At 45.8% G+C, this 14,678-nt stretch overlaps 1 protein-coding gene across 1 annotated transcript in view; it reads right to left on the bottom strand.

The window, feature by feature from the left end:
• The window catches only part of LOC119457993 (sodium/hydrogen exchanger 10-like), a 68,524-nt gene that overhangs the window by 15,683 nt on the left and 38,163 nt on the right, over window positions 1–14,678 (bottom strand). Inside the window, 8 exon segments of the mRNA XM_037719781.2 lie at window positions 1,595–1,798; window positions 4,029–4,310; window positions 6,430–6,490; window positions 7,294–7,391; window positions 9,807–9,977; window positions 10,817–11,007; window positions 11,646–11,727; window positions 13,678–13,849. Of these exon segments, the coding sequence (XP_037575709.2) occupies window positions 1,595–1,798; window positions 4,029–4,310; window positions 6,430–6,490; window positions 7,294–7,391; window positions 9,807–9,977; window positions 10,817–11,007; window positions 11,646–11,727; window positions 13,678–13,849 (1,261 nt within the window).

The following is a 14,678-nucleotide window of genomic DNA, read 5'->3' as shown; positions in this document are numbered from 1 at the left end:
CTGTAAAGTGTCAGTAATAATCGAAGATGAAGTAAGCCTGTATATGGATACGATGCTCATGCATACATGTGTATTATTATTATTATTATTATTTAAATTTGTTTATTTACGAGAGACTCCTGACCTATCACTAAGGTCCAAACAGAAAGGGCATATCGGTGTACAATAAAATTAAGAATGATTAAAAACAAATAGATACATTAAGTTTTGTACAATATGATAACATGACCTAGGACAAGCAACAAATACAAAGTATATGTCCATGTGCATATGTTCTACATCAGAATTTGGACATCATGTGCACAGTAACATCTAATCTTAGTAAACCAGCATGTAGAACCTTCTGCCCCTGCTGCTAATAATTTGACATACGGTAAGCCAAGCTGTGAACGACAGCTAAGCTTACGGCGGATGTATGCACTGCAGCCATACGCTGCGTTTGTACTTAGTCAAGCAACTGCAATACTGCGTAACTGAACCAGCTTCAATCACTTAGCCAAATTGATCTATGCATGGCGAATTGCAAGCTCTCATGGAGAAATAACATCATGCACTTCATGCCAAATTTGCCCTCCTTGGACAGTTTTGTCTGCAACGATTTTGTGTAGTTTTCATCAGAGTTGTGTTTCTCACAAGCAAAATACAGATGTGTTGGTGTCACAAAAGTAGTTGGTGCAAGCTTCATAGTAAGACATAGTATACCATAATGAAAAATCTTTTACAAATGCTGCTCTAACTTTGACTTATGGATAGCCCCACTGACACATAAGGTATAGGAACTTAAATTATAAACATGGATTAGATTATGGCTTAACCAAGAGCTACAGACAGATGTGCAGCTACAGACATGAAATAACATAACATAATTGAGTATTCGTGGTATTGAAGTGCAAACAACAATAGACTGAGACGCGATAGGGGCCCATGTCTCGGTCTCGGTGTGTCTTTGTTTGTGCTTCAGTCGTGCTAAAAATCTACACTTGTGTTTACCGACACAGTCACATATGTACTAACTTCAAGTTGCACTTCATGTGTTTTCCATGTGTATTTGTGGCACATGTCTCTCTTTTTTTTTCAATAATTCTTGAATATGGTTTACGCATCCTATCCTCGTACATTTACCATGCGTTTTGTTATGCTGCGTCTGCCTGCCCAACCACAAGCACTGTGTGCTTAGGTTTGGCAGCACATGTACGTGGATGCTTTACTGCACAATAAAGTTTATTATTATTATTATTATTATTATTATTATTATTATATTATTATTATTATTATTATTATTATTATTATTATTATGTATGCATGCACCAGCACTTAGACCTCATGGTTGTTCCCGGATATGGTAAATAAATATTGATTGATGATAATTGACCTCATGGTTGTTCCTGGGCATGGTAAATAAATGATTGATTGATGATTATTAATGAATACCCCATCCAGGCCAGCTGTCCAACCTTCTCTAATAATTGGGTAGGGTATACTTCCGGACCTACTTGCTGAACAAAATACTCTTGTCACGGCGCTGGCTCAAGATCCGCTGCTGCGATTGGTACTTTTGCTACAAAGTAAGAAAAATGACAAAAGCGACACTGACCAGGAACACACGAAGCAGGCGATGGATGTGGAGTAGCCGTATGACACGGCAGAACCGGATGGCGACAATGTACGGCGAGTACCACGATCCAGCGAGCTCCATCTCCAGTTCGATGGCAGCCGAGGCGACCGAGGCCCACAGCACGACAAAGTCCACAATGTTCCAATAACTCTTGAAGTGCGCTCGCAGTCCGCGACCCAGCAACTGCAGTAGAAGAAGCGAAGGTCGTTATGTCTCACGCATAGTACTACACATGTCGTGTGATTAGAAACTGAGGATTGCAGAAAATGTCCAAAGCTTCAGCACAGGCATTGTAATTATATACGTTACTGTATCAGGCAGGTTATTCTAATAGGGTTGAAAGGTGGGCGAGTTGGGGGTACGGATGCATGCACTTGGTACAAATTGCGTGAAATGATGGGACACACACGCACGCACGCACGCACGCACGCACGCACGCGCGCGCTGAAAGCTGGCTTCCCCTGACAATGACTTTTACTGCGGGAAAGCCAGATTTTGTGAACGTATTTTGAAGGTGCACTGAAGAGAAATTTTGCCGCCGAGATTTGGACCGTGCTCCCCTAAAAATAAAAATAAAGATGTCAGCGCTAGTTTTAGACAGAAACAGGCAGCGAGCGAATCATTTGTGTTCACGAAATGACTTTAACGAGTCACTTAAAAGGTAGCACCACAATGTACAACATCCCTTCTTTCGTGATTTAAGTGAAACATCAACATTAAAGGGCGAGACACACGATGCGATTTTGCGTGCGATCCGTCGTACGCAAAATCGCATCGTGTGGCGGCAGAATGCGTTGAGAACTTGTTGAGTGCGGCGGCCGATGCGGCGCGTCGTACGACGGATCGCACGCAAAATCGCATCGTGTGTCTCGCCCTTAACACCGTACGCAAAAGGACCGGAAGTGTAATTCAGCAAGAGCGAACACCGTTCTCCCTACTCGATGTCGTGCACCATAATCGAGGTCGCGGATCTAGTCTAGCTCTCTCTCTCTCTCTCACACACACACACACACACACACACACACACACACACACACACACACACACACACACACACACACACACACACACACACACACACACCACACACACACCACACACACACACACACACACACACACACACACACACACACACACACACACACACACACGCACGCACGCACGCACGCACGCACGCACGCACGCACAAAAGAAAGAAAAACACATCCAAACTAATTATTTGCGTCATAATAGAACGTAACGCTCAAATGCTACCTCATAGATATTTATCATAGATGAATTCTGCAGCGTTATTATCCACGTGTCTTCCGGGTTGGCATGACGTCACTTGCGGCTCACCCGCAGCAACGGCGCCAACGCGTGCACAAGCGAAATTACTGCTACAGGTGTGGTAAAATATTTTTTTTCTGCGAACGTGGCATCAATGATGTCTTAAACATCGTTTTCTTTAATTTCTATTCAGTACACCTTATAAAAGTTTCCAAAAGTGCGTTTCTGAAAGCTGACTTCTCCGCAATAAACGTCTTCACGGGGCGAAGCCAACTTCTGCGAGTTTCTTGGTTTTGCAAGCATTTTAGCAAGGTTTGGCAAGCACATTACACGTAGCATTTACGCGCGTGTAATGTTGATTGCTATGTCAACTTCGGAAGTGACAAAGCGCCGTTATAAAATAACTATTAACTAAACAATGGCTTCATAGACGTTAGGTCTCGGGCACCGCCTTTTACGACGCAGTGCTATACGTGTACACGGGCGACCGACGGTTACAAAGTACTGCTAGTACACTCTAGTACTGCGTTGGTGTTCGCACGCGGGAGATGGGACAGTGGTGAGAAATAGCAGGAATGTAGACGTCTGAGAAACACTTGAGAGGCTCAGTAGGCCAGAAAAGAAGCAAGGGCCAATGACCGATGACGGCGACTTAGAAGTTCTCGCACTATCCCGCCGTGACGTCAAAGATTTTGACGACATCGTTTAAGGAGTCAACTTTGCAAGTTTCAAGAACTTTACTGAGGCACAACGGCCCCAAATAAAATAAAATAAAAAATAAATAAAATTTAAAATCTCTGACGTCACTCTGACGTAGCAACGCTCGGATATCGGCGCGAAATTGAAAAAGTTATTACTTGCACCTTCTTTTTTTTAAATAGTCACTGTGCTACCGCGAAATCATTGAAAACAGAATCTTTAGAGAATTCTTCATTAACGTAAAGCGACTTAGTGTTGAATTATGAAATCTCTGTGTAAGAGCTTCAAATTGTGAGCATATGCCACCGTTTCGCTTACAGCTGCCCCCTTCTCGGTAAACGTACGTGACTCTCTGGGCATTTCGGAGCCTTGTTTGACCTCGAGTCTGTCTTTGTATCGCCGTCCCTTTTGAAAAGAAAGAAAAACGCGAGCGACTGACTGACCTTGAAGACGAGCTCGAAGAAGTAGAAGGTGACGAAGGCTAGGTTGGTCCACCGGAGCACCCAGGTGGCGAAGCACTGCCCGCAGCTTCCGACGCGCAGCACCAGCTCGGCGATGGTGCAGGCGACGTCGGCGGCCAGCACGAGGGTGAGTACGAAGTTGAACGTCGCGTGCTGAGTGGCCACGAAGAAGGGGCGCCGCCACTTTTCGGTAGGCATCTTCTCGCGCCAGCGCGTCTCCGTATACGTCTGCTTCTCCGTCACGGGGTCCACGAAGTGGTCTTGCTGCGCGCGCGCAACGACAAAACAGAAACGGCGATCGGGTGTTAAGTGCGTGAATCCGTTGAAATCTTGTCAAATAATGGGGGCAGTGTCTATTCTTGAAACGAATTTCTCTCGGCACACACCTTCTATTGACTCTCGGAAGATTAGGTTAGGTTAGGTTAGGCTAGATTAGATTGGTTAGATTAATTTAGGGCTCACCTGTGGCCAGTTTTTACCGGCAGTTTGTCACGTGACCTCCGAGCGCCAACAGTAGGAGAGTTCCGGGAGAAATTCGTTTCAAAAATTCTCCCGGCTGCCGGGAGAATAGACTCTGCCAATAATGGGACTTGGCATCCGGAAGCAACACACGTATGAGTGACGCCGTGGTTTAAGGGCGGTGGGAGAAGGGCTCCGGATTAATTTAAACCACTTGGGGTTCTTTAACGTGCACCGTATAAGTATACGCAAGCGTTTTTTTTTTTTTTTTGCATCGGAATGCGGACGCTGCGACCGGGTAGCGAACCTGCGACCTTGTTTTAACCAGCAGTACGCTATATCCACTGAGTCGCAGCGACGGGTCATTGATCGATGGCTTAACATTTTCAAAGTACTACGGGGCAGCCCAAAACAGACAGAAATGTCGCAGTTTTGCCCCAAAGGCGAAGAAGCATTGATTGCGATAGCAAATTATTAGGCAGCTATGCGAAGTAATGTTACTCCTTTTATCAGCTGCGTAAACTGCTGTAAGCATTCGCTTACTAACTGAATTAACAAGCGCGTTGTCACGCGCTCGCAGGGAAGCGTGAAGACATCTCACTCGATGCCCGCGGACACTCGCTGTCAGAACGCTGGCGCGAGGATGTGCGGCAGCGAGCGAATTGCCGTTCCTGCTGCGATTCGCTTCAACGCGAACTGAGCGACGAGAACACAACGCACACGAATCCATCAGCCCTCGGCGCACCTAGTCAACACCCAGCGCGTATCGCTTTCAAGATAGGGCACGCGCGGCCGCGCAATACGCAACCGCGCAATACGCAGCCGGAGTACAACTTTGAAATCGTCAAGAGGATTGAAGCATCGACGTTGATAACTTTCTAACTTTGCAACCAAAACTGGCTATCGGAAATCTGTTGACAGACACTGATGGCGCACTTAAAGCGGACAAATTGGGTAGAGAGAGAGAGTTGTAGAGGAAGAGGCGCTATTTTCTGCAGCAAAATTGGGTCGAGGCAAATAATAGTTTTCATAACGCACTTACTTCGCTTGTTTGAATTTCGTATGAACTTTGTTCGTAATTTAGCGGCGTTATTTATCGTCATGTGCAGGTATGTCAATTTTGTGTGCTTTAGACAGTTAACAATTAGACAGTTGGACAGGTATACAACTATAGAGTCGTTGCAAGTTAGTTTTTATTTAGCGAGATTGCAATATCTGCTTCTGTTTTACTGCTACGGATTTACAAACTGGATTCTTCTATTTTACGTCTATCTTTTTTTCTTCACATTTTTTTACTTTCGGAGTGTAAAATTTCAATTTCCCTTTTAAGCGTAGGAATCGATTGAAATTGGTTCAGTGCTTGCCAAATCAATGCACACTATGAGGTCGCCAGTTACAGCCAGGCCGATATAACTTGAGAAGGCTAATGACATTTTTTAGCCCTCATCAAGCTAACCTTATTAATATTTGTGAATACATCCAGAACCGCGATTAAGAATTAATTTTCTAATTACTCAAACTCTATAAGTATATCTGCAGTAAGATCTCAGCTTGACCTTCACACACTTGCCTCCCGTCGTACAATAGCGTGCCTAAGCTTCTATCGTCTTGCTACATCCATCCACACGATTTACATCCTGAATGAATCCATATACGAAGACTTTCCGGTATTCTTTTTTTACCCCAAGTGCGTTACAAGGCTGCAAGGACCTTCCTGCCCATACCGCCCTGATTACAGATCGTAGACAGTTTAAAGCAACCACCGAGAGTCAATCTACCAGAGAAGCACATGTGCAGTATTAATTACCCACCGCTCATCTAATGTCCCACGGGGATGAATGAATTAGCGACTGAATGAATGAATGAACATGGAGCCTGTATTAAAGCACGAATAAAGAACTATCTCTGAATGATGACCACTCACCAACCACTTGTAGACTCTGTTGACCTCCCAGTTCTTCCGTAGTTCATTCACAGTGATGAATCTGGAAAGAATCGGAAATCAAAACTCCGCGTCCGCGTCACGCAACCCGGATATATTTTTCTCCGATAACCTTTCTATCAGTGTCGAATTGAATAGCGCCAATGGACTCGCCGGTATAGATAAATGGGCGCAGATTAAATTTGTAGCCGGAACATTAAAAACAGTTTGTCTTCACTTTTCGACAGTTTAATGTTCGGAAACTTGACAATAACTAGAGTCGTTGCTGTCTTTAAATGAGGCAAATATGGGGTCATATTTCCTACCGCTCTTTATGATGTTCCTAGTGACAGTTCTGCTGTCCCCCACAATGAACTCGAAATATCTGTCCTAGCATGTAATTCAAAAGCTGATAGTTTATAAATTTTGCATCGAGTATTTAGGGTAAGTTAGATAATTAAGTTAGTAATTCGCTTAAGTAAGCAAATTGATCTAGGTAATTAGCATCGACCTAAGTCATTAGCTTACATTTATGTAGCTTACAATTTGGTCTTACCATGCATGCGCGGAGGTTTGGTAAACCAAAAATTATGGAAAAAAATGAAATATAAGTACGGTTGGCGGCGCCACCCCCGAAATTCACACGTCAGATCTCTGTGACGTCATCATTCAGGCAGGGTCTGCTATCGCATTTTGTTCTATCACATTTTGTTCTAACATAAGCAGAGACCCCGCCTGGCAACCTGGCTTAAAGGTGTACCCATACACGTCACCGCAGGGAAGCTGCCGCCGATGATAAAAGATATCACCAAAACCAATGTTGACCAGCTTGACTAATACTCGATATAGAAGAAACGGTATAGTTACTGGTCAGGCTTGTCAGCGACGGCGTCCGCGGCGGAAACGAGCACCGACGCGCTGTCTCGCAGCAGCAGTCCGGACTCAAACTGACGCCAGTAATGTACCTACGAAGAGAGAGAGAGAGAGAGACAGATATAACCGATAAGCTCATATCACAAGCTCAATCATTGATATGTGAAAAGCTCTCGCAATAGTTGCTTTACGAAACGGCCAGGACTGAGAACAGCGACAGTTGTCTCAAGGTGGCGGGCATGCTTCAGTTTAAAGGGGACGTTGCGGAGTAGTATTAAGTTGTTTTAGTAAAATTGCCCTTCTGTAATATCAAAACGGTCACTCTTACCGCGATAACGTAAATCAGTAAAGGCGCAAGAACAAGAGGCAGGTGGCGACGCCACTGTGAAGTTTCCGAACCAGCTTGCCGTGACGTCAGTGACTACGACAGCTCCTGCTCAGGTCTAGTTAACGGTCTATCGATAAAGAACGACTACGAACGTTGCTTTTTTTAAAGGAACCGCAAACTCAATTTAGGGAGTTTGCGAATGCATTCGAGTACGAGACAAGACAAGGATAGTTTGTCTGTAATCCTCAGTCTGTTTCATTTTCCCCTACGTTGCGTCAACCGGAAAAATTGACAGTCACTTAAGATATATCCTTACGGGATTTGAATGCGGAAGCATTATCACTTCTCTAATTAATTGGTTACGTCCACGATAAGTGACGTAATACATTGCCACGTGTCTTTCACACCTGTACCTTAATCTACCTTAATCTACCTTGCTCTAATTTGTACCAACCTTAATCCACTTTAATCTACCTTGATCTAACTTGTACCAACCTTAATCCACCTTAATCCCAGCTGATGATGATTTTTGGTAGCACTCGTTGAGTACAACGCCGGCTTTTCTGCCTCAAGGGATATATAATACGCTTTCGCATTAATAATTCATAGCAAATCGAAATAGGGAAGTTTGGCATTCATTTTTCTCATAGGTAATCGCCCTTTTTCCCGCCAAATGAGTGAATATAACTTTGAAAGAATACTTTTTCCAGTCTAAACAGGTTTAGTATATAGTTATCTTCGGTGTCCTTTTACAGCGTAAGCTATTATGGGCTCATTCTAACAGCCGTTTCGGTTGGCGATGGTGTCCGCCGCCGCCGGTGGTGTCCGGTGTCCGTAGCAGCTATCGCCGTGAATGAGAAAAAAGTACCTAGTTCCCGCCGGGATCGAACCCGTGTCCGCTGCGTGGGAGTCAGCTGCTCTACCACTGAGCCACACCAGCGCGTGCTAGCATGCAGCAGAAAAATGCCCTATAAACGCGCCGTAGCGCGCGAGGCAACACGCTATGAGATCATATGGGCTCCGCGTAGCGTCGATACGTGCACACTGTGCATTGTATTTGCATATTATTACACCAGCTGGCATGCCATGTAGCAGATGCACAGGTAGCGGTACAAGGTAGAAGGTTTGAGGAAGGAAAATAAGTTTAACGATATGTATCCAAAAATGATAGCAAAAATATATATTATGTACCTGATCAAATCGATATGGCTAGGTGACTATGTCCCCGCCGCGTTTTGAAGGGGATGCCAGTAAATAATAATCATAATCATCATTAGCTGGCTAGGTGACTGTTTGTCAGTGCTTTGTTTTAAAAGGAATGCCAATAATTTCATGATCATTATCATCTTCATTAGCATCGTAGCGTGCCTCTGTCATGCGATGTGAGAAGCGCGCCGCGTAGCGTCGTTACGTGCACACTTTATATTTTAGTTGCATATTAATACGTCAGGTGGCACGCCATGTAGCAGTTGCATAGGTAGTTGTACAAGGTGACTGTCACCGTCCCGTTTCAAAGGGAATGTCATTAAATCACCATCATCATCATCATCATTACCAACGTATCGTGCCATTTGTCACGCGGATGTGACATGCGTGCCGCGTTGCGTCGATACGTGCGACCATTGCATTGCAGTTGCGCTATATTTCACCAGGTATCCCGACATGCAGCAGTTGCGTGCTGCATGTAGCTGGATCTGGTTAACTCAAGTAGGCCAGGTGACTATTTGTCACCACCCCGTTTCCAAGGGGATGCCAATAAACATCATCATCAACAGCATCGCATCGTGCCACGGGTCAAGGGATGTGACATGTGCGTTTGGATGCCGGTGTTTACTCTTCGGTACACGTTATGGCGTCTCCTCGCAAGGTACGAGCCTCCGCTAATAAGCGAATCGTAAAGTTACGCGCGCGGCGGCTGCAACAAGGCAACGTCGGGCTCAGCAGACTGCTGTGCAGAGCCTGACGTGTTGCGGCGCAAGCCACAGCTCGCCGTCGACGCCGGGCGGACAGTTGAAATTGTTCTCGTGAAGACGACGCGTAGTGCTTGGTGCAGAAAATTAAACTCCTATGGAGGCGCTTCTCCAGCTTACGCTGTGACTGTGCTGCGTGTACTTAAGACACTAGGTGTCGCGATAGTGCCAAGAAGGAGTTCTTCCTCGATCCCGTCGTATATAAATACCTTCTGCGCCGAGATCATCCGGATGCGTGCCTCGTTGAGCATCTCGTCCTTCTCCTGCTGCGACGGCTGGCACAGGTGGTGCTCTGAGCAGTCCGGGCAGAGCGACACGTGACTCAGCTTTCGGAACATGTAAGCCGGCAGAGCGCTGTTGCACGCCGTGTTGTGGTCGTCCTGTCGGAACAGGGAGGGGGGGGGGGCGAAAAGAAAAAAAACTGTACAGAAACCGTCGACGATGATTGTCAATGCATAAGCGAAAAGCCCCGTACGATTCTAGAAAGGTTATTCGCTAATTAAAAGAATAATGCGCTTGAAGGCCTATATGTAAATGTCGCATGGAGGATGTATAGTTAGGTATAGCGTTTGTTGTTTCATTATACGTAATCCTGTAGAGAAGAGAGGCGCTGACCAGCACATATGCAATTGTACTATAGGCGGTCGATTCGTCATATATACCGTATAGACTCGTGTAAGGGCCGCACTTTTCTTTCCCCACAATTTTGACCAGGTGCGGCCTTTATACTGGACCGAACCTTTTGGTCATAATGGTGGCGACGCAGCTGGCGACTGCTGCGCACCCCAGATCCCCGGATTTACCACTGTATAAGAGGTGAACAAGCAGCTCTCGCCATTGTTTAACGACACGCGAAGGTATGCAGCGCGCGAAAATTCGCCGGTACACACGCGTGGCATCGGGGCACCCAAAGCGATTGGTTCTCCAATGGATCCCCCCCCCCCCCCCCCCACCCCAAATTTTGGGCTGCCAAGTTGGGGGTGCGGCCCTTACATGGGTGCGGCCCTTACACGAATCTATACGGTAACGCCTGCTTCGGCTGAAGGAACGTTATGATACATGCTAAAAAAAAAAAAAAAATCAAAGGGGGTTGTTGGTACGACACGTCACGAGTCGAATCACGCACTCGTACTCGAATCGTGCCACATTGTCTTCCGGCTCTGAGCCGCCAGTTTCTAAAAGCTCATCGTGGAGACGCCGCAGGTGTTGTCCAGCTCACCGCGTCCTGGCCACTGTCCTTGGGGTTGTAGGGGTTCCCGATGGCGGTGTACTGCTCGACGTACTTCCAGTCGGCGTCCGTCAGGAACACGTCCTCGCGGTGCACCTGCAGCGATCGCTTCTGCACCTCGCGCAGGTGGCGCACCGCGTTCACCATGTTCGACTGCTTCCACGCCGACAGGGCGTTCATGCCTGCGTGCGTGTGCGAGTAGGGCCATTGGTATCTAGTACAACCACTATAACCGTATATCCTCCTAAGACCCGTTGTACAATGCATTGCCACATCGCCTTCAACTTTTTTTTTTAGAAATTCACTCGGAAGTGATCACGCGAAATGTTCACTCTGGGTATGAAGTACGGTGCACGTGTAACTGTAAGGAAGTGGTTTATTCATATTCTTGTCATCCGCTTTCGAGAAATTTGATACTAAATTGTTCTGGACCTCTGTGTCGTCTCAGACAGCCGAAAGCAACTTCGAGGTGTGTTTCAAAGTCACTGAGATTGCGTCAAAATAGCGGACGCGGCGGCAACATGGAAATGTACTACACGTAGTTGCATCTTCAACTCAGCGTTTAAGCAAAAAAAAAAAAAAAAATGCACTTTTCACCGCAGCAAACATGATGAGATGATGGCGTACATAGAGACGCAGCTTGTGGTACCTAACCGTGGTATTCAACTTTTAAAGGTCGTTTTCAAGTTTGTAACATTACAGCAGACAATAAAAAACCACCTTGTAGAGCGATTATGTACCATAGTTGTGTTCGAGTCTCAGGAGGATACAGAACAAATACGGCACATGCAATCTCTCCAAATCATTCGGCCGACTTTACCCAGAATCCTCAGGAGGAAATTGGTCGTGGTGGCGTTGACGAGGAGCGTCAGGATCACGATGCCTGAAACTTGAATCAGAATCTGCGAGAGAGAGAGAGAGTGAGGAAAGGCAGGGAGGTCAATCAGACGCACGATCGGTTTGCTACCCTACGCAGGAGGAAGGAGGCTAAGTGGACGCTAAAGAGTGATAATAAATTGGCGTGGACAATTCAGTGGAAGACAATATGCAATGTCTGGCCGAGAGGAGTTATGTATATAACTACTTATAAGTCAAACCCGGATATACCAAATCTGAAGGGGATCACAAAAAGTTTCGATATATAGGTAATTCGACATATAAAAAAAAAGTTACACAACAATTTCAAGGGGATCTTAATGCTGTTCGTTATGCACAATAATTCATTATATCCGGGCTCAATCTATCCGGGTTCGACTGTATATATATATATATATATATATATATATATATATATATATATATATATATATAAATAGCAACGTGACTGTTCAACAATAGTCATATGAATATCGTTAAACAACCACGTTGCTTCAAACAGGAAAGGAAATCTTAACTTGGAAGTTTTTTTCTAGCAAACTTCCTTGGGGAAAAAAAAAAAAAAGACGCGTTGACTACATCAGTTTTGCTAAACAGCGCAGGCGTGATTGGTGAAAGCCTCAATTCTTCGGAATAAGCAGCAGAGGCCGCCAGGAGACAGCGTGCGCGTTTGCGTGCAGTTATAGCTTTAGCACGATATTAATTGGCACCGAGAATTGCGATTCATTGTTTACACGTAAAAGCAGAATTCGTTCTCGTGATTTCTGCATGACTACAGCTGCCCGGCCGCAGCTGTTAAAAGGAAAGGCATCGACCTGGTTTCATGGCGTTATTTGAGCGAATTATGTAATCATCCTTGAAACAAACACCAAAAATGTGGCAAATACCTCGATATATGAGTCGCAACGTAATGGGTGCCTGACGAGAAATGCCCATAGAACGGTACTTAAAAACAAAGGCTATGATAAAAGAGAAAATAGAAATAGGGAAAAACGTTGTTGACAAATGGAAGACTGTCCTTTACACACACACACACACACACACACACACACACACACACACACACACACACACACACACACACACACACACACACACACACACACACACACACACACACACACACACACACACACACACACACACACACACACACACACACACACACACACACACACACACACACACACACACGCACGCACACGCACACGCACGCACGCACGCACGCACGCACGCACGCACGCTCGCTCGCTCGCTCGCTCGCACTATAGCCTATTCTATAGTCTAGTCTGAAAGCATGAAGGAGACGTCTGAAGACAAGTCAGAAGCTCACTAATTCAAAACAACTCTACAATAAGTATAACACATTATTTAATCTAACAGGCACGAATATACAACGTGGACACAAGCTACGAAGTACTCTTGTGTCCAAGTTTGGCTCTGTCAGGTTAATTATATCCAATCATCTAGCCGAAACCGGCACCATTGTCAGGTCTAGGACAATTTCATAGACACACGTCTTAATCTACCGGTGCTAACAGTTGCCACAGAAACTTGGAGGTTAACAAAGAAGCTCGAGAACAAGTTAAGGACCGCACAAAGGGCGATGGAACGAAAAATGTTAGGCCTAACGTTAAGAGACAGGAATAGAGCGGTGTGGATCAGAGAGCAAACGGGAATAGCCGATATTCTACAGTTGACATTAAGAGGGGGTAAAAATGGAGTTGGACAGGCCATGTAATGTGTACGGTAGATAACCGGTGGTCCATTAGCAGTTACAGAATGGATACCAAGACAAGGGAAGCGCAGTCGAGGACGGCAGAAAACTATAGGTGGGGTGATGAAGTTAGGAAATCTGCAGGTGCAAGACAGGGGTAATTGGAGATCGCAGGCAGAGGCTTTCGTCTTGCAGTGGACATCAATATAGGCTGATGATGATGACGTCCTAATCATATTTCTACAAGGACAGTGCATACCTTGTTGCCGATCTTTGCCCTGTCGATGTAGCGGCTCTCGGCGACGGACAGCGCCAGGGCGAGGCCCACGGCGCCCCTGAGCCCGCCCCAGGTCATGATGATGGCGTCCTGCCACTTGAGGCCGTAGCCGAGCCGAGTCAGGATCGGGCTCAGCATGCCGATCATCAGCAACCTGCGGGGTTGGCGTACCGGGAAGTGCATGGCAAGTATAGATTCAGCTTATACTGCACACCCTGTGCCACTTAGTCAATATGTCATTGGGAAATTTCAAGTAGCGTTGCAATGACGAGAACATAGCGGGCAACGCGCAGAGCTAACTTGCAGCTGTTTACTTCGGGGAACGCAAACTTGCGATCGAATGCATGCGCACTAGGGATTATGCGAAAAAAAAAAAGCTAATTCCCTGGATGCCTTGGCATGTAACTTGAAAAGGAAGAAAAGGAAGGAAGTAGTTCAGCCTTAACATCCCAGTGCATTCGTCAGCTTCAGTTTGTCCGTCTGAGTCGTCAAGATATCTTTTTTTTTTTTGTCGCAGGGCGCCTGGTCCACATATTTTTCGTCACAGGCGTAGACGTTTTTGTGCAGAAGACGATGCCCGTATAAAGAAAGTATGAAAGTATGACGTCATGTTAAAGGTGGCGCATGTATGTGGCAACTCAATCAAATTGGATTGGTGATAGATTGGAGGGGGGGGGGGGCATTGAGATGACGAGGTTGCTAGACGGACATTGGCGCACTGGCATAGAACTAAGAAAAAAAAAAAAACTGAACTCAGGCAAAAGTTCCGCACACAGCAGTTTTGACAGGTGGACTTATCGTCCTCAACGACGGCCTCGACGTCCTTGACGTGTCAATCGTGTACCACTAACACGCCAAGGATGGCGAAGCCACATTTGACAAAGTAGCTCTCTGTACCGATTGAAACGACGGCCAGGATGTGTGAGCTATACTGAGTCTGGCTGAAACGTTTCTTCTACACTTTATCCAGCGTAATTACGTCT

Source organism: Dermacentor silvarum, chromosome 7 (genome assembly GCF_013339745.2).
Source record: "Dermacentor silvarum isolate Dsil-2018 chromosome 7, BIME_Dsil_1.4, whole genome shotgun sequence".
Lineage (NCBI taxonomy): Eukaryota > Metazoa > Arthropoda > Arachnida > Ixodida > Ixodidae > Dermacentor > Dermacentor silvarum.
The sequence above is the reverse complement of the archived record's forward strand: the minus strand, read 5'-3'. Positions and strand labels throughout refer to the sequence as shown.